This window comes from Pleurodeles waltl, chromosome 5 (genome assembly GCF_031143425.1).
Source record: "Pleurodeles waltl isolate 20211129_DDA chromosome 5, aPleWal1.hap1.20221129, whole genome shotgun sequence".
NCBI classification, from domain to species: domain Eukaryota; kingdom Metazoa; phylum Chordata; class Amphibia; order Caudata; family Salamandridae; genus Pleurodeles; species Pleurodeles waltl.
In genome coordinates this window covers 745,317,817-745,337,221 of record NC_090444.1, presented here as the reverse complement: position 1 = coordinate 745,337,221, position 19,405 = coordinate 745,317,817, and the positions used below count along the sequence as shown (strand labels likewise).

The 19,405-nt window shown below is 43.7% G+C and overlaps 1 protein-coding gene across 1 annotated transcript in view; it reads left to right on the top strand.

Moving 5' to 3' along the window:
- ACOXL (acyl-CoA oxidase like) overlaps window positions 1-2,085 on the top strand; it is a 981,865-nt gene extending 979,780 nt beyond the window's left edge. The window contains exon 19 of the mRNA XM_069234707.1: window positions 646-2,085. Coding sequence (XP_069090808.1) covers window positions 646-837 — 192 coding nt within the window. The 3' untranslated portion in view covers window positions 838-2,085. The remainder of the gene's footprint in view (window positions 1-645) is intronic.
- The last annotated feature ends 17,320 nt before the right edge of the window (window positions 2,086-19,405 follow it).

Here is a 19,405-nt window from a genome sequence, read left to right as displayed (position 1 = left end):
TTGGAGAGTTAGAGGAGAAGGTTATATCTGCAGTTAGTGACAGAAGATACTTTATTGTCTTCAGTGGAGCTCTCAACATTCGAATGTTCTAATACAATTTTATACACGGCTGCAAGATATTGCATTACAGTTTAAGAATTGCCTGTAGTGAAGCACTTGGATTTGATTAATGTGAAAGGAATTCAAGTTCTACCTGCTTCCTCATGCATTTGTGGTGTTGGGCAAACACTGTCATCAAGTGCCCCCGTTTTGCAACTCTACATTCTCTGTCATCTGTTATAACAAAAGCACGCTAGTTGGCCTTTTACACAGATTATATTGTATTTTAATACCCTTGCTTTATGTCTAATATCAACTGAACTGTCCCTCATTTTATTTCTTATATTTTCTTGCTTTAGATTTATTTTCAGAATGTGTTCCCTGCTAGTTTTATTAGTCTGGCTAGAAATTTAGTCTCATATTCTCGTGACCTCGGCTCATGACACTTATACATTCCTAATGGTGGTATCATGCTAGAAGACACTTTGAATATGTTTACTTCCTTTAATGACTCTGAAGGACACTGTGTGTGTGTGTACGTACAGGTGGCTCTGTTTACACAGCAACAAGGAGTGTCTCAATCCTCTGATGGTTTGTGTCTTGCAGCTGTTGGAGCTGTGCCACTCGGTGAAGGACGACGCTCTTAAGGTGGTGGCTGCCTTCAACATCCCTGACAGCTCCATCCAGGCCCCCATTGCTGGCATCCCCAACGCCCGGGCCATGTGGGCCTACTACCCTCAGCCTTCCGGAAGCCAAGACTGCAGCTGTCCACAACACAGGCCAGCTTCCAAGCTCTGAGGTCTAATGCTCCTGTGCCACAGTTCAGACGCCACCCGGGGACACCCTCGGTGTGAGGAAAAGGACACAGGCTGCGAGTCTCTTAGATGTCGGGGACAAACTGCACCAGCCAGGCCTCCTGCCTCACCACGGAATCATGATTAACTGGCTTGGAAATTATGATTTTTCTGTCAGGAATTATATATATAACAAATCATGGAAATGGTCATTTTACTATGCTACAGCACTTTTAAGCTGAGTTTTGCACCAGGGCAAAACTGGGGGGAGAAATCAATTTCCAAACGTATTTGTAAAGAAAGGGAACAGTACAAAAATGTTGGGCAAGCATTTTTTGGGCCTTTTATAATTGTAATGTAGGTGAGCATAGAGAAGAAGTGATATCAGTAACTGGTTTTAAGTGATCTTGACTTTGCTCACATACACTGCGATATTACAAAGCAATGCTATTTAATTGTACAAAACAGACCTATAAAATTTTGTTAAACCATAAGTATGCATTTTTGCAGCATGCTTAGTAACAAAAATACATTGTGATTTTGCCTCAAAATCAGTTGTTTTGTCATGTAAGGAACACAAAGAGAGTAAAATCTATTTGTAGAAATGTATTATGTAATCATTTTGAAGCAAAGAATGCACACCAAAATAATGCAAAATCAATTTGTTGCCTTATTCGCAGAATACATACAAAACATTGCTTTTTACCCTAGGCTAAAGTAAAAGAAATAATAAACAATGTTCATGATAATTTATCACACATATAGTAACAGTAGTAAAACATCAATCAATACATCAATTTTCTGTGGTTCAGAACTTTAATGTATGGAGCAATTACGGTTTATTTTTCATTCTTTAATGAGAAATACCATAATAGTGCCAAATTGCCATTTTTTTTCCCTGGTGCAAATCTTTAACATGTGTTGTAATGTTTGGAACATGTTGCAGGGTTGTTTTTCCCCTGTCTAGCCCAGCGAACAGAAAATCACTGATTGTTTATAAACACTGTATTCTGCTTTTGTGTATAAATGATAAAAAAAATAATGGCAGTTCTGGTCCAGACTAACAAGTTGTACTGTTTTCTGATTGCCCTGAAGATTGAAAGTGGCAATTCTGCAGCAACGTATAATCAGCTGATCATTTTAGGATAATTGGACTAAAATTAGGGTTTTCCATAGAACTATAATTGTCCCTATAACTCATAAAGGAAGATCATCAAATCAGATTAAATAATTGTGTCACCTGCTGCTGAAACCTGCATGCCTCATAAATTATTCCTTAACTTTTTTTCTTTTGACCCAACATTGTAAAACACATACAGGGAGTGCAGAATTATTAGGCAAGTTGTATTTTTGAGGATTAATTTTATTATTGAACAACAACCATGTTCTCAATGAACCCAAAAAACTCATTAATATCAAAGCTGAATATTTTTGGAAGTAGTTTTTAGTTTGTTTTTAGTTTTAGCTATGTTAGGGGGATATCTGTGTGTGCAGGTGACTATTACTGTGCATAATTATTAGGCAACTTAACAAAAAACAAATATATACCCATTTCAATTATTTATTATTACCAGTGAAACCAATATAACATCTCAACATTCACAAATATACATTTCTGACATTCAAAAACAAAACAAAAACAAATCGGTGACCAATATAGCCACCTTACTTTGCAAGGACACTCAAAAGCCTGCCATCCATGGATTCTGTCAGTGTTTTGATCTGTTCACCATCAACATTGCGTGCAGCAGCAACCACAGCCTCCCAGACACTGTTCAGAGAGGTGTACTGTTTTCCCTCCTTGTAAATCTCACATTTGATGATGGACCACAGGTTCTCAATGGGGTTCAGATCAGGTGAACAAGGAGGCCATGTCATTAGATTTCCTTCTTTTATACCCTTTCTTGCCAGCCACGCTGTGGAGTACTTGGACGCGTGTGATGGAGCATTGTCCTGCATGAAAATCATGTTTTTCTTGAAGGATGCAGACTTCTTCCTGTACCACTGCTTGAAGAAGGTGTCTTCCAGGAACTGGCAGTAGGACTGGGAGTTGAGCTTGACTCCATCCTCAACCCGAAAAGGCCCCACAAGCTCATCTTTGATGATACCAGCCCAAACCAGTACTCCACCTCCACCTTGCTGGCGTCTGAGTCGGACTGGTGCTCTCTGCCCTTTACCAATCCAGCCACGGGCCCATCCATCTGGCCCATCAAGACTCACTCTCATTTCATCAGTCCATAAAACCTTAGAAAAATCAGTCTTGAGATATTTCTTGGCCCAGTCTTGACGTTTCAGCTTGTGTGTCTTGTTCAGTGGTGGTCGTCTTTCAGCCTTTCTTACCTTGGCCATGTCTCTGAGTATTGCACACCTTGTGCTTTTGGGCACTCCAGTGATGTTGCAGCTCTGAAATATGGCCAAACTGGTGGCAAGTGGCATCGTGGCAGCTGCACGCTTGACTTTTCTCAGTTCATGGGCAGTTATTTTGCGCCTTGGTTTTTCCACACGCTTCTTGCGACCCTGTTGACTATTTTGAATGAAACGCTTGATTGTTCGATGATCACGCTTCAGAAGCTTTGCAATTTTAAGAGTGCTGCATCCCTCTGCAAGATATCTCACTATTTTTGACTTTTCTGAGCCTGTCAAGTCCTTCTTTTGACCCATTTTGCCAAAGGAAAGGAAGTTGCCTAATAATTATGCACACCTGATATAGGGTGTTGATGTCATTAGACCACACCCCTTCTCATTACAGAGATGCACATCACCTAATATGCTTAATTGGTAGTAGGCTTTCGAGCCTATACAGCTTGGAGTAAGACAACATGCATAAAGAGGATGATGTGGTCAAAATACTCATTTGCCTAATAATTCTGCACTCCCTGTATATAGAATTACCACATTTCTGTGTTGCAAGATCAGGACCAATGGTTGTGTTGTTGAAGGAGCATTGTATTTCAGAAGTTCCTTCCAACAACGAGGGATATCAATTAGAAAAGATTCATACTGCATCATGAATGAATGACGTTATTTGTGAAGTGTGATAGCTACTCACAAATTGTACTGGTGCTGCAACAAGTGTGGGGTGGGGAGGGGTGATAGAGGGCATTACCGATTGAAGAGATGGTTCTTCAGGGACTTACGGAAGACAGATTCATAAACAGGGCAGTACAATGCTCAGCACCTTGGGTGAACTCAAATTTAGCACCACGTCCAACCAACAAGCATTTGCATTACAATAGGTCTCGCATTCACTTGAGTTAGAGCTGTTGGCATTGTAAATTCTCAACTGGACTTTTTGTCACATAAATTGATCAAGCCTATCTCATAATTTCATCTTTTCCTGTCATATAATTCCAGTGGCCCTGCATATAACTAAAGCACTTCCAAATGGCTGTAATGTTTAGAACAGCCCCTAGAGGACACCACAATAAAAATAGCATTTGTAAGAAGCATGGTCATGTAACTATAGTTGGCCCCTAGAGAGCATAAGAACACAAAAAGAGAATGGCAAAAAGTAATCCATTGTAACCATATAATTAGCCCGCAGAGGGCTAGTACATTACACATTTTCAGGGCTGACAGTCCTACTGCAACAGTATTACAAACAAGGCACTTAAAACATTAATTACTCCCAGCTGTGAAATAAAAGTTACAGCCATGAGAGCTTAAAAAGACATTGACTAGTGGGAGGGGTTATTATTTTGTGTTCCCCACTAACCTAGTGTGGGGACCCAGAGATGACCTAGACAGAGAGACTGTGTCTTGCTGAACGTTTTGGCGGTGGTGCCATTGTCCTAGGACCACCACAGGCAAAAATGTTTTGTAAAAGTAGTGGCCTGCAAAGCATTATGGGGCGACTTTCCCAAGTGCAGTGAATATTGTAGTATTGGCTCTCCCGCTGTGCTGGAAGAGCTGCTTTCACTTTGAGGATTTCTGTTTTACCTAAAGTCCTTACCAATTTTAAGTGTTTTAAGGGAAGAGACAGAAGAAATGACTCTGATTAGGTAACTGAACAATGTGACCAGTGCTCCAATACAGCCGATCAAGTTCACACTGTTGTGCCTGTGCATGCTGAGAGTGCCATGGCCACCATGCACCTTGAAGGGAAGAGACAAAAGAAAAAAAAAGGTCGCCCACACAGAAGTATAGCGGCAATAGTGCAAATTCCATGTAGCAGGGGCAGTTTGCAAGGTGTGACAAAAACCGCCTCAAGGTGGAACAAATGTAAAGCATTTACCAATGACATCAAGTGATTTTTGAAAGGCAAGCCCAGGAATGAATGAAAATGATGGGTGTGAGGGGATGGGCATGGTTAAAACCCCACAAAACTTACAACAGGTCAAAGCGATTGCACGCCCAACCTAACAAACGGCCCAGCAGACCATAATACAGGCTCACAAACCACAAAAAAAATGGCCCACACACTTGTCTGTTAGATCAGTGCATTGGGCACTGCCTGATTGCCCTATAGGCCAGCCCGGCCCCTGTGCCAGACTTTGTATGCCAACTATCAGGCAAATTATAACTGAACCTCGTACTGAACTGGAAATAAAAAAAATGTCATTCACAGCACTCAGTCCCCTCTCTTATTAGCCAAAGCCGGAAGAAACATCAATAGAACTTGCTAAAGTTATATGACCGGGAAACGATATGTCTGCTGGCCTGGGGGGAAAAACCTGTCAAGTCTTGTGTAGGACATGATAACATGATAAGACTGACCCTATTCCATCCTCATTGTCTTTCCGACCAACAGGCCTATCGGTCCTTATCTTGTGGCACATGTGTAGATCAGCCATCTTATCAGAGATCAACGGTAGACAAGAGACCATGAGTTGGGAAGGGAAAGAAGGAAGGACACGAGAGATGGCAGTTTTGAGGTTATTACTACAAGGATAGAGAAAAATAGAGAAGGAGAAAACTTTCAACAGGAAGAAAAGAATGGAAATATGCAGCTGGGGAAATAGTATGAGATGTAAGGAAGAAAAACAGGAGGGGTCTGGAGTCGAAGAGGACTAGAGAAAGGCAAGTAGGGGAAAAAGTTACAAGGATTAAGAAAGACAGGTATATAGGTGGGTTAGGGAAGATGGGAATACAGATGAGAAGGAGAAGAAACAAGGACAAAAAAAACAGAGAAAAAGGAAAAAGAGCGAAGCACAGAGTGGAGAAAGGAAAATAAAAAAGTGGTTAGAGAGGTGAGGGAAAATGGAGCAGTGGAAGAAAAGAGTTAAAAGAAATATAAAGTGCAGTAAAATACCAAAAAGGTAAAGGAAAATGTAGACCTGTTAGATAAAGGAACAGCTAAGAGGAAATGCATAAGGACTGTCGACAGAAATAACATATCAGATTATAAAACAATTATAAAATGAATAACAGAGGACGACTGGGAAATAAGATTAATTAAAAGCTTGGCATCACCGCTAGTGCATAGCCTAGTGTGTTGAGTACCTGCACTTATTTTTTTCCAGTTAAAGCACTGAGGATTACTATTTTAAATGGCTACGTGTGGAAATAACTGGAACTTCATATTCTTAAGAAAAAAGGGATAATTTCTCCATTAAGAAGATAGCATCCGTGATTGGACTCTAGTCTTGTGATAATAAGTTCAAGAAGCGAAAGCCTAGAGCTTGGACGTTTTTCCCGGCAGCCAGTGGTACTTCATAGTGCTATCAGTCCATCCTCCGCTGACGGTGTTATCATTTTGCATACCTGAAAAAATGCTCTGCTCATTAATCATTCTATCTGAGAATCAAACAGCAGTCAGCAGGGCCTTTCCTTTTAAGCAGTCTGTGACATTGACAGCTCTGCATGAGGCAGAAGTACATGTGAGAATCCTGCACATGTGTTTACTAGCAATGTTCTGTGAATGAACACAGATGTGTGCATACCCATATTATTTTCCGAGTACTCACTTGTGCTGTGCTTTTAGTAGAGACAAAAGAAAAAAAATAGTTTGCCCACGCTGAAGTATTGCATCAATCATGCAATATTTCATGTAACAGGGGCAGTCTGCAAGGCGTGACTAAAACAGCCTCAAGGCAGGACAAATTTAAAGTATTTACCAATGACATCCTGATTTTTGAAGACAAGCCCAGGAACAGATGAAAGTGATGGGCGTGGTTAAAAGCCCACAATATTTACAACAGGTCAACGCGCTTGCACGTTCAACCTAAAATTACCACATCTACACTCTGCTTATAATGACACTTAGCCTCGCCTAAAACTTCCTTACTGCCTGACTCGTCAGTACAGAAGGCATGAACATGTATATTTTCATTTTCGGACATCAACTTTTAGTATACGCACTGGTCAGAAAAAAACTATGTTAGGATACGAGAAAGTGTGTGTGGAGAAATTGGCAAAGGAAAAGTTGTGGGACAAAAGAAAGGAGAGCCTGTATGGGGTTTTATATATATATATATATATATATATATATATATATACACACACACACAAGCAGCTCCTGTGCCACTTTGAAGGTCGGCAGCCGAGACCTAGTTTGACCATGCTTAAGTCTCACCCTGATGATTACTGAAACCTACAGACCATGCATCCTTCTGGAAGGGAGGCAGGAACTTTTGTAGTGTCCAGAGTCCCATAGACGGAAGGGGCTGGGGGAGAACAAAGTTTTTACTACACAATGTTTTTGCAGCACAGCCTTCATCAGGTAAGTACCAGGCAGTTACGTATTTTTACCTCTACCCTGAATCCCTTTACCATGTGGGGAGAGGAGGGGAGAAACATCCATTACAATGAAGTCTTTACAGGGCAATGCCTTTGCTACGCTTACCACACAGTTAAGTATGTGTGCCTTTACCTTTCATGCCTTTCTGACACAAGTTAGTATTTGTTTGAAAATAACATAATTATTATGTTATTTAAAAAAGGGGTTGGGTGCCGGTATTGGTGAAGGGAGGTGAAGGTTTTTAGGGTTTAGGTGTGGGCATTGGTGAAGGGTGGTGAGGCTAATATTAGAGTTTAAGGGTGGATAGTGGAAAAGGGAGGTAAATTTAGGTTTCTTTCTATTTCATTTTTTGCTGTTCTTCGGAACCCCCAATCTCCCTTTTTTATTTACTTCTGCACATACATCATGCAGTATTCATTAACCCTCGTAGATATCATCAGCCACATTCTGTTCTCACTAGTAGGCTCGGATTGGGCTCCAAAAATGCTCTGGTCAAGCCTTTGGGTGCAGGTTGCAGTGTATAGCTCAGTCTGATCTCCACAGTACACCATGTCTTGAATCCACTGATCGTGGTTAGGGACTTGCATACTGCGTCCAAGTCTTAGCTACCCTCCTTTTCACCAGTAGTAGGTAATGTTCTTAACAGTGATTTTGACATTCATATTTATTTAAGCATTATCTGTGTATGTTCTTTTTGCCCTCTCAGGCAGCTGCTGAGATGGTGGACTTTGACTCGTGGTGGTGACACATAAGCAGACGAGGCAGTAACTGTACTTTTGGCAGGAGAAAATGCAAGTACAAACCAACCTGACAAACTGGTGCTGAGAGCAAGCCAGCGTATTTACTAAAAGAAAAGCAGAAATTTGTGGTATAAAAAAGATATTTTTAGAATTTAAAATATTTTTATGGTGAATATATTTATTTTATTACACCAGAAGGAAGGGTATCCTTAACTGCAAATTGGTAAATTTTCAGAGTACACCAGTTTAGGTAGTGATAGCAGTTACAAGTAATGCAATGTTTATTGGCAATTACAAAGTACATTAAAGACCACACCTTCCAAATCTTCAATAATAAATTGTAGCAGGCCAAACCTGTCGAAATGTAATGGGTGAAAAGGCCCTGTATATTCCAGTGCATGCACATTTGGGGGGGAGGGTCCTAAAATCCACTTAGTGATCCATTTTGAGACCTCTTCTTGTAATAGGTGCTATTTATCACAGCCATAAGTTCCGAACCCTAGGATATATTTTTTTAAGGGTGTGCTAAATAGCTCACCACCCTTCAGTGCTGCACTTGTAATTGAATCCTTAAGATTTTGAAAGCGTGCCTGAATTAAATGTAGCCCCTTTTTGAATTGACTGGGTTTTAATGAGCTTACAATTAAGGGTTGTCCACATTTCACAGCTTCCTTGGTTTCTCTATTCATGGCAGCTTAGTCACTGACATTTATTGACGAGGGTGCATGTGAGGGAGGCTGAGTAGCCATAGGCTTGTGTGTCATGTAACTCTCATTGCCAGAGCTTTTTAAAAGCATTTGCAGATGAATTCCTTCCCACTTTTTCCTCCTCAGAGCCATGTGTTGAAAGTTGCTCAACCCATTGAACTTTATGGGAGAAAAATAGCTTTCTCAAGAGAAAGCTTTTTTAGCTAGATTTGAAGGAATAATGGGTATTTGGGGAGGTGGTTAAGGGGAAGTTAAGTGACCCCTGGACCGATGTGCAGCTGCGTCCTAAAAACTCCATCAGAGCCTGTCAATAAACACATCTCTGTATTTGCTGTGCAAGTGCAAGAGCATTTTAAGTCTACCACTCTATCTGACAACTGATTTACCCAAGTTGTTCCTGTGACTGTGTTTGTGTCCTGCTGCAAGTTCCATCAAATATAGTGATGTATTTGTTACAGGAGACTCATCAAAACATCCCTGTATATTCTCTCCATATCTTTATACACTATTTTGTGCACATGAAAACTTTACAACCGTGCAAGTCTTCCAATCACGTGCAACCCACACCTGTTGGATACTTCTAATCCCAGATTTTCTACCTTATGACTTCCCTAAGCCTCCAAACTGGATATGAAGAATGTTGTCATCAGTTCCCTCATGCATCTGTAGGTTGCACTGTGCTGCTCCGTGTCAGATCCAACCTGCCTCAGAAGTGACATGGGGGCCCCCTACAAAATCTCCAACTCCACTCGCTGACCTCAGTTCCTTTCTTTCTGCACCTCTAGAGACACATCTCGGGCTGACTCTTACAAATTCTGACAGACTTACTTTGAAGATTTTCAGACTTTTCCAGTGTGCTAGGAACATGTCTCCCCCCAAAACAACAGGATTCACGGCCTGCAAGAACTGCCACAAGCAGATGCCAGTGATTGACTCAGAAATGGGTTCCTTGCACAGCTCAACATCATGTGACAAATGTGCTCAAATGAATCTGAAAGTAATCCGGGAAGGTAAAGCTAAGCTTTGCTTCACAGAGCATCGCTGGAATGCTCAAAAGGCCCAGTCCCTCCTGAAGTGATAGGTGCAGGCCTGTCCTTGTTTCCAAAGCTGATCCCAAGTGTGTTCTTCTTCCAAATCAATATCACCAGACAAGTGGAAGAGGAAAAAGCACAAGAGGTTGTAGTACTGTTCGATCCTGTCCCACCACTCCTGTCACGAGGAGTTGCGTGGCGCCTATGGTGCCTTGAAGTTGCAGTCTCGGTCTCCGGCTCAGGAGCTGGTCCTGGCTCTGATGCCGATTCAGCCCAAATTTCCAGCCCCTCCTGCAATGCTGCAGCAGAAACAGGCCTTCAGAGAGGCCAAGCTGGAATTTTCAGTACCCTACAGGATCCCTCTGGAGTGCCTTCAAGATCTAAGGATCCGAAGGGACCTTGAGTCATTTTTCTTCCATTTGATCCATGCCTGATGCCAACTGTGCCCTTCAACCCCATTTCAAGTTCAGCCCTGGCTCTGAGCCCGAACTCTAGACCCCAAACAGCACCACGCTGAATGCAAGAACCCCAGACATCGACACCAAATGAAGAGCTGATGGTCCTTTCAGACTCAGAAACAAATCTGCAGTGTGCAGGGTCCTAGATTGAAGTCACCCCCATTCTGCCCACTAGCATATTTGGATTCATAGACACTTCCACCACACTGTGATCTGTCTTACCCCAATGAGGATGACAGCCCACAGGTTTATGATGATGAAAAGCTATCTGTGGATAACCAAGGCTCCAATAGCCTCAAAACCTCCCCAGACCCTGTCCAACAATCTCCCACTCCTAGTGCAGCTTGAGAACAGCCTGCCTCCTTTACAGTGATGATTAGGAGGGCAGCAGAGATCCTCAACTTACAACTACTTACCACTGAGGCCAATTTCAGTGTCCTGACAGAGGTTCTGTAGCTACTGCAGATCTCACAGGAGGCACTTCTGCCCTTTAATACGCTCTTGATGATTCTCTGCTGAACACAGCAAGGACCTTCCCCATCTGTCAACCGATAAGGATGAGACACAGGCCTTCCCTGAGCAGTCCTGCCTTTCTCCTGCAACATCCTACACTTTAGAGTCTGGAAGTCCAGGCCTCTACCAGCAGGTATGTTCCTGATGTGTTTACAAACACCCTGCCAGACGGAGAGTTGAAGGGCATGGAGATGTTCGTGAAACCTATGTCCTCTGCCGCCTTGCCTTACCTCCCATTATTTCAAGCTGCCTCCTGAGTCACTACTTGCATGTTTTGTCAGACATGGTGGTGGGAATCTTGCCAGCAGTCCTGGAGGACATTAGGATGAACCTCCAGTGGTTTAGACCCAATGATCAAGATGCAGCGAAGTATGTGATTCACTTGGGTCTGGGCACGACTGACAGCTTGGTTAAAGGCAGTCTGGCAAATGTAGTGCCTTAGCACCACATTTGGATTTAATCCACAGATTATCTCTAGTGACATGGATCTATCTCTGCTGGACATGGCTTTCGACCTTACACACCTGTTCAGAGACAAAGCAGACCCAGCCTTGTGGCACCTCAAGGAAAACAAGGCTAAAGTGTGCTTGCTTGACCTTGCACCACCTGTGCTGATTCCACAAATTCACCCCTTTTGAGGCTTTAGAAGAGGGTTCTAGCAGAGACCATGCCAAACTTTGCCTCAGCAGCAGCAGTCTTCCCTTTCTTTACAAGGCAGAGGTCAGGGATCTAGTGCCAGTGCCCAGACCCCCCAGGGACAATAACCTCCCCAAACCCCTAGCCACTCTCTGCAGACACTGCAAAACCACCCTAAAACCACTTTAATTTGCTCACAGTCGCTCGGTGGAAAGTCAGACTACCTACGCCCTCTATGGGTAGCAGAGCATCACATCAAACAGATGGTCGCGCCTTATAATAATGAAGGATTACACTATCCATTTGCTGTCCATCCCACCGAACGAGTATCTTGCACCTCAATGCTTTCTGGAGTACCACTTATCCATTCTAAGAGAAGTTCAAGCTTTCTTGGACAAGTTAGCCATATAGAGTGTGCCGGCATCAGAAGAGGGGCATGGGTGTTACTCCTGTTACTTTGTGGTGCCAAAGAAGGCTGGAGGACTCTGCCCTATCCTCTATCCTCACCCTTTGATCTTCTTCCTCAGGAAAGACAAGTTCAAAATGCTCACATGGCCCAAGTTCAGTCTGTCCTAGATCCAGAAGAGTGGGTGATATCTTTAGACCAGCAGGACACCTATTTCCACATTATGTCCTGCAGCTCACAGGCATTAACTGAGAAATGAGGTAGGCCACAAGCATATTCAATTCTCCGTTCTCCCCTTCAGCCTTAACAGTGCACCTCAGGTGTTTACGAAAATGATGCTGGTGGTCTCTGCCCACCTTTGGAGGTTGGGAATACCAGTCTTCTCATACCTCGATGACTGGTTGTGGAAGGCAGGCTGCCTCAAACAGTTGTGGACCACCTCCAGATGACAGCTAACCTGTTGACACCACTGGAGTATTCCATGGCTGTGTTAGAAGTCACAACTGACCCCTTCACAGAAACTATTCTTTCTTGGAGCCATCCTGGATACAAAGTTCTGCCGAGCCTTTCCTCTGTCTGAATAAGTACAGGACATTCAGGCTTTGATCCCTTTTTTCATCCTGCAGCCTGGGTCTCAGTTAGAGCAACTCTTTGGCTTCTTGGTCTCCTGGATGAGGCAAAATGGCACATGCTTGCTCTGTAGTGGTATGTGCAGCCTCAGTGGACTTAGCACCAAAAGAATCTGTTGAATTCTATCCAGGTGTTGGGGTTCACTGCAAAACATCTGCAGTGGTGGCAGCTGGGCCAAAATTGGACTGGTGGTCGATCATCTACCTTTCTCTCGCAGACCTAATAGTTATGAGAAATGCATTGTCGCTTGGTTGCAGAGGTCAGCAAGGGTGGGGTGGGGTGTGTGAAGATCAGAGCTTCTTGTCCCTAGCAGAAACCTGCCTCCACATCAACCCGTTGGAGTTGGTGGAGGTTCACTTGGTTTTGAAGGCATTTCTCCCATCCATCAAGTGGAAACTGGTGCAGGTTAACCAAACAAAGAACAAGGGTCCTCTTTCAATATGTATCGAAAATACAAAAAGGTGTGCTCTTCTGCAGAAATTGTATTTTGCAAAAATTCATTGTAGGTGAAGTTTTTGTACGTGAAAGTTTTAAAAGGGCCAGGATGGGCTCTATATGTACGTTTTTTGTATATGTTTTTTCTATATAGGTCACTCAGGATGGGGACGCATGTCTTATCGGATACTCAAGCCCTCGCCCACCAAAGTGGCATGCTGTATCAACAGGCTATGCTCCTTACTGGGCAGACATTCTAAGGACTCTGGACTGGGTGAGGAGTGTGTGGGACTCAGAAAGTCTGGCCATGAGCATCCGTCCACTGACCTGGCTAGCCTTCAGGAGGACCTTTTATCATAGCAGCAGGGCAGGGTCCTGCACCCAAGACTGCACAGCCTACACCTCCCTGCTTGGAGATTGAGCTGTGACAGGTGACAACTTTTGATATCCCTTCTGGAGTAGTGAATATTGTCTTGACAGCCAGGCATCCTTTAACTAAAATGAATAGTGTGAATGATGTGAGAAGTTTGATGTCTGGTGTTCTTCCCAAAATACCCATCCTTCAGAAGCACAGTTTTCTGACATAGTACTCTTCTGTTTGTTAGCCCAGCAAGGTCTTTATCAACCCTTTCAGACTTTTCACATTTACTCAATCATCCATCTTTATTGAAATCACCTATTGTGTTGCGTTTTCAAAAAGGGGTGACCCAAATGTTCCGATCAGCACCATTTGTAAGACCTAAGTGGGACCTCAACCCAGTCCTCGTTTTCTCATGTGTGCTCCATTTGAGCCAATGCACAGCTGCCATCTTGGATTGCTCACCTTAAAGACAGCATTCCTCATAGCACTGTGATCAGCTCATCACAGCTAGTGCTCAGGATTAAAGTGGCTTTTCTTCCGAAGGTTGTTGTCACGCCTTTCCACATTGGACAGCCCTTTACCCTGCCAGCTTTCTTTGTCCCACCTCATCCATCTACGGAGAAGGAGAGACTTAAACGACTTAAACAAGTAGACTCAGAGAGATCTACTCTTTTACATTGACTGTGCCAAAGACCATCGGTGGACAGATCAGCTCTATGTTGGGTTGTCTGGGGCAAAGGGAAAAGTTCTGCAGAAGACAACCATCTCTGGATGGATTCTACTCTTTATGTATTGGTCAAGAAACAGCCCCCAGAAGCGTCTGGGGCTAATGCTGTTTCCACTGCCCTGAGTCACGTTGTGCCAGTCTTTGGCATCTGCCAGACTGCAATTTGAATGACGTTCACCAAGCTCCCACATAGAGGATTCCCATAACTGGGGCTGTCCTAGACACAGTGGCAACAACAACAAGGTGATGGATGGAATGCTTGAAATAATCTCAGCCTCTGGTAGTTAATCAGGCCGCATTCCAGTCCATAATTTTTCACCCACAACAGTGAGGATGGCTCTGAGGCTTCTTGGACTCCTAGTATCCCCTATTCACCTCATCTCAAACGCCATATGGCATACATGGGCCCTGTAATATAACTATAGGTCTCAGCAGCCGCAGCATCATCAATGCCCCTGTGACTCCATCCGGCTCTTGAGGAAGATGGCTCAAGATGTTTTGCAGTGACACCTACTTGACCTGCACCAGACCACTCTCCTTTCCTACCCAGACGTCACTGTTGTGACAGATGCATCGACTACTGGGTTAGGTAGGGGCAGTCACCAGGGGGATGAGAACATCAGTGGTCTTTAGCCTCTGGTGTAGATGCAGCTCCACATCAGCCTTTGAGCTTGGGCAAACCGCCTGGCACTGAAAGCCTACCTGCCACTCCTCAAGTGGAGGCGGGTGCAGGTCCTCATGGACAGCCATAATGTGGCATTGCAAGAAGAATGGCAGAGAAGGGTTATAGAGCTTGCGCCAGGAGCGTCTACGTCTCTGGAGGTGGCTGGACCAAAGACCATCTTTCTAGTAGCCAACCGTCTAGCAAGATGTCTGAATGGCAGAACAGGCTATCTGTGCTCCCATTGGCTGGCAGATCATGGGTGGAATCTCAGCCTGAGTTGGCTTGGTGCATCTTCAATCAATAGGGCATACCTGGTCACTAAACCTGTACTGTTAGCACTTTGTACAGTGCTGGTTGAGGAGACTCAAGGGTCTAGCAGGGATTCAAAACAGGAAAAGTCTGGGTTTTCATTGTTGGGCATTAGATAATTATTCCCTCCTTTTGCAACTCATCTACATTTTGCTTTGTGTCTCTTATTGCCATGGTCCTCATATAGTATTTCCACTAAACTTGTAGTTAATTTTACTATAGCTCAAATGCTTGATTTTTCCATAAAGCTGTAGACCTTTTGCGGCTGGGGCACTAGTGAAAGGAGGGTTCCCGTTATAACCTCTACTCCAATTGGAGCATCAATTACAACTGGTGATGACCAATCTTAGTCAGTTAGTAATGTATAATAGGAATCTGTCAGTTGAGTCCACAAATCATTGAAATGGTCTGCCCAACAGCCCCTTCAATGCAATTCACAATTCAACTTGGATAAAATCATTAGTCTCTTCTGTGTTCAAGTGGGCCTTGAATTTCAGATTAGCTATTGTGGTTTTCATCGTATGTCTGAGGTGGCCACTGTCCATACCTAGTTCTTCCGAAGGACTCTGTGAGGCATCCTGAGTCTTTGTAGTGCCCACTTTTTCTTCTAGAAGAGCTAGTTTTTCCTGCTCCTTTTCTGTCCCTTTGCCTTCAATCATAAGCTTGTCCTTTTTACTGGTCCCTAAGATGATTAGGCATTCTAGTGTGGATCAGCTCTCCTATTCCCATGATCCTCAGGAAAGTAAGACTAATGCTCATCAGAGGAATTGATATCTCTTGGGAGCTCTAATATCCTTTTGGTCTTTCAAGATACAAGCCCCTTGGTTGTCTTCGCTACAGAAGTACTGTGTCTGTAGGACAATTACCAGCCTGAAAAGACAGCATCTTCACCCAAGACAGTTGTGCAGAAACCTGTGTCTGGAAGAAGAGGGGACGGAGTCAGCCTGTGGAGACAAAGTAGAAGAAGAACGACGTAAGCCTCTGCCAGGGAAAAAAGACGAAATTCACAGAGATCAGCTGATCAGTGGAGAAACCACTAAATGGTAACAACAGGAAACTGAAAGAAAACAGTGTCTCATCAGAAAGGGTGCAGCAAAGGGTGAGTCCACCAGACAGTGAAGGAGACAAGGAGGCAAAGCCCAGTGTGGAGAGCCTGAGCGAACTACGGCTCCACAGCCAACAGCAAGGACGCAGGTAAGCCTGCCAATGGTGGTTCGCTGAAGGACCAGGAGGACACTCAAACCTCATTCATGATCCTATGATGCATGGGAGTGATGGCAATTGAGAGGAGGAAGGAATGGTGGAGGTGAAAGAGAAGAGCATATCTAAGATGGGTCACATTGAGAACAATATATACATATAGATGTACAAGTACAAAAAAATATGATAATTAACCAGGGGAACTAATAGCGTCATTGTTTCATGTGTATTTGTTTTAAAAATTGGTAAGTAACCAAACAAGGGTGCGAGAGGTTCAATTTGTCCAGCAAGGTAAAATCATACTGACGAGATATTGAGATCACAAAGGTTAAAGTGACTAAATAGTTAGGTGATGAAGTCACACAAGACCATGGGGGTCTGTAGCCGGCTGTCCGATAACCCGGCTCCAGGCGTCCCAGAATCGGAAACAATGCCCCGATTCTATGGCGGGGACGACGCCTCGCCCCGGTGTCAGGGCAACGCTGACGCCGGAAACTGCCTAGGGAACTCGGATATCCGGATTCCTGAGAGAACTGAAAAAGATGACAGACTTTGCGCGCAGCGCGCAAAAGAAGAACAAAACGCCGACGGAGACGAGGAGAGCGGAGGGACGAAAGACTGGAGCAACGGCAAGAACAGCGAGGATACCCTGGGGGAAAACGGCCAACCTAGGGCCGGAGAGGGAGCCGAAGAACGCAAACTCCGCCACGTCCCCGGAGGGACGTGGCTAACAAAGGTACGGTCCTTCCTAAAGGACAAAGTCTTACCGAAGGGGAAGAGTAACGACGGGAGAGGGGAGAGGGGAGGGTGGAGGTTGGGAGACGGGAGGGGAGAATCTGGAGAGGGCAGGGAGAAGAAGGGCATTATGAAGGAGTAGAGTACTCTGAAAACTTTAAGAATATCTTAAGAAAAATTGAGTTAAATCACAGAAACAAAGAACACTATTTAGTAATTCTTAAAGAGCACTCAGGAACAAAAAACTAAGTCTGAGAGAACACGAAGAGGTGACTGTTTCTGCACCCACTACTTTCAAACTCAGCACACTTTCCAAAAGTCAGTCTCTCTCTCTCTCTCTCTCTCACTCTCTCTCTCTCTCCCTCTCTCTCTCTCTCTCTCCCCCTCCCCCCCACCTCCCCTCCGGTACGCCTATGAGCCCGAGAAGAAATCTTCGCCAGTCAAGAGGGGACCTGGAAAAGAGAGAGAAGAGACATTCCAATATGAAGAGCACGTTATCCATATATTCTTGAACAAATCACATATCCTTTAAGAACCCTAAATAAAATCATTGATTCTCACACACCCAAGCCTCATAGTCCTTATTATCACCAACCCACTGCCACAGGGTCATTATGCACAAGACAGTAAACACCGCCGTATTCATGCTGGCGGTCCTTCCATAGACCGCCAGCCCCCTTCAGACCCCGCTGGCCACATGGAGCTGCCATCAATGCCACTGTGCGGCGGGTGCAGAAGCACCCGTCGCGCAGAGCACTGCCCTGTCAGCTAATGTAATCCGCCATCGTCAGGCTGCCTGTTGGTGGTAGCCTAGTGGCGGAAGGCCGCCAGAGGCGGCCCTCCCTGTGTTAATATTATGGCGGTTCAGACCGTCATGCCAGTGGCGATCTTTTCCGCCGACACCGGCATGAAGGTCTGAACTGCCAAGTTCATAATGAGGACCCTAGTGATTAAAATAAAAAAACACAGAAATTCACCAGTTATATTTCAGTGAGCTAACTATAACTTGCACACCCATCATGCACTGCTTATGACTTCACATATCACGCCACTCATGACATGTTAAATGACATCACTGATGACATCCCAAATAACTTCACTGATGACATCAATCATTGATTGTGACAGTGTGAAATAGGCTTCGAGTTATGGTAATAATTCAGCAAACTACATATGTTCATAAAATTAAGAAAGCAAATAACTAATATTGGGCATATTTTTAAAAAATGTGCAGGACAGCTGCCTATCTGTCAAGTCAACCACACCTGATGGATGTCACCCTCTTTTTGCTGGTATTTACTCAACAAGCAAGCAAAAATGTTCATTAAATGTCAAAAGGTCTGCTAACTATTAAACCTCAAATACCTGTGTAAAAAGTGCTCATTCAATATACAGCTTAATGGGTTCATCCTCTTGCCTCACTAGACCCACAATTTTGAGACAAAGGGTTGACAAGTATGCCCTATCCACAGATAGGGCAGTTTCAGATAGCCCTCCAAGGACAGCCCTCTGTTGTTTAGTAAAATACACTACAGACATTGCTGATATGAATGCACTGGCATGCCACCTTACAGCCATGCTTAAAACCCCACCTCTAGGTGGGTCACCTCTCCATTTGTCAACCTTCAAAAATGTTCTGTCAAAATCTTCATTGAAGTTCTGCTTGTAAACATTCACAACTCATAAACCTGCTGTTTACATATTTGTGTACAGAGGTGTATGACACATATTTAACATGAACATGTGCCCAGATATCCACAAGTGGATAATCTATTGTGGATCAGAAACTTTCTCGCAGATATTTGGCAACAGGCTTTATTTTTAAGCCTGCACCTACTTTGATATGTGCCTTTGCAACCAATACAAGGTGCATTTATCCTTTTCCTTGTTTAAGGAGAAGATACTGCTTTCATTTTAATCTTTACAGATAGTTAATTTGTGTATCATATAATGTCTGGAATGCAGGTCCACCCTTGGCTCCAGGGAGTACCCTTAGTTCACTCTTTTCACCAACACATGTAGATAGAGTAATTTTAGGCTCTACGTCACTGTAGGCCCTCTTTCTATCAATTTCTCATTTTTTAATGACAGAAGGGTTTATGGAGTACATTTAATAATACTATCCTGGACGATGTCATTGGTGTGGTCATCAGCTATGTCAGTAAGTTACAGTAAGCTCAATGTACTACAACTGGCAAATTTCATATTTTTTTTTTTAAACATTAGGGGCCAGATGTAGGAAGATTCCAATTTGCGACTAGCAATTTGTGTGTCGCAAATTGGAATGTAGGATGGTGTCCCTGACACCATCTGTAACTTGCTTGGGGGGTCACAAAGGCAC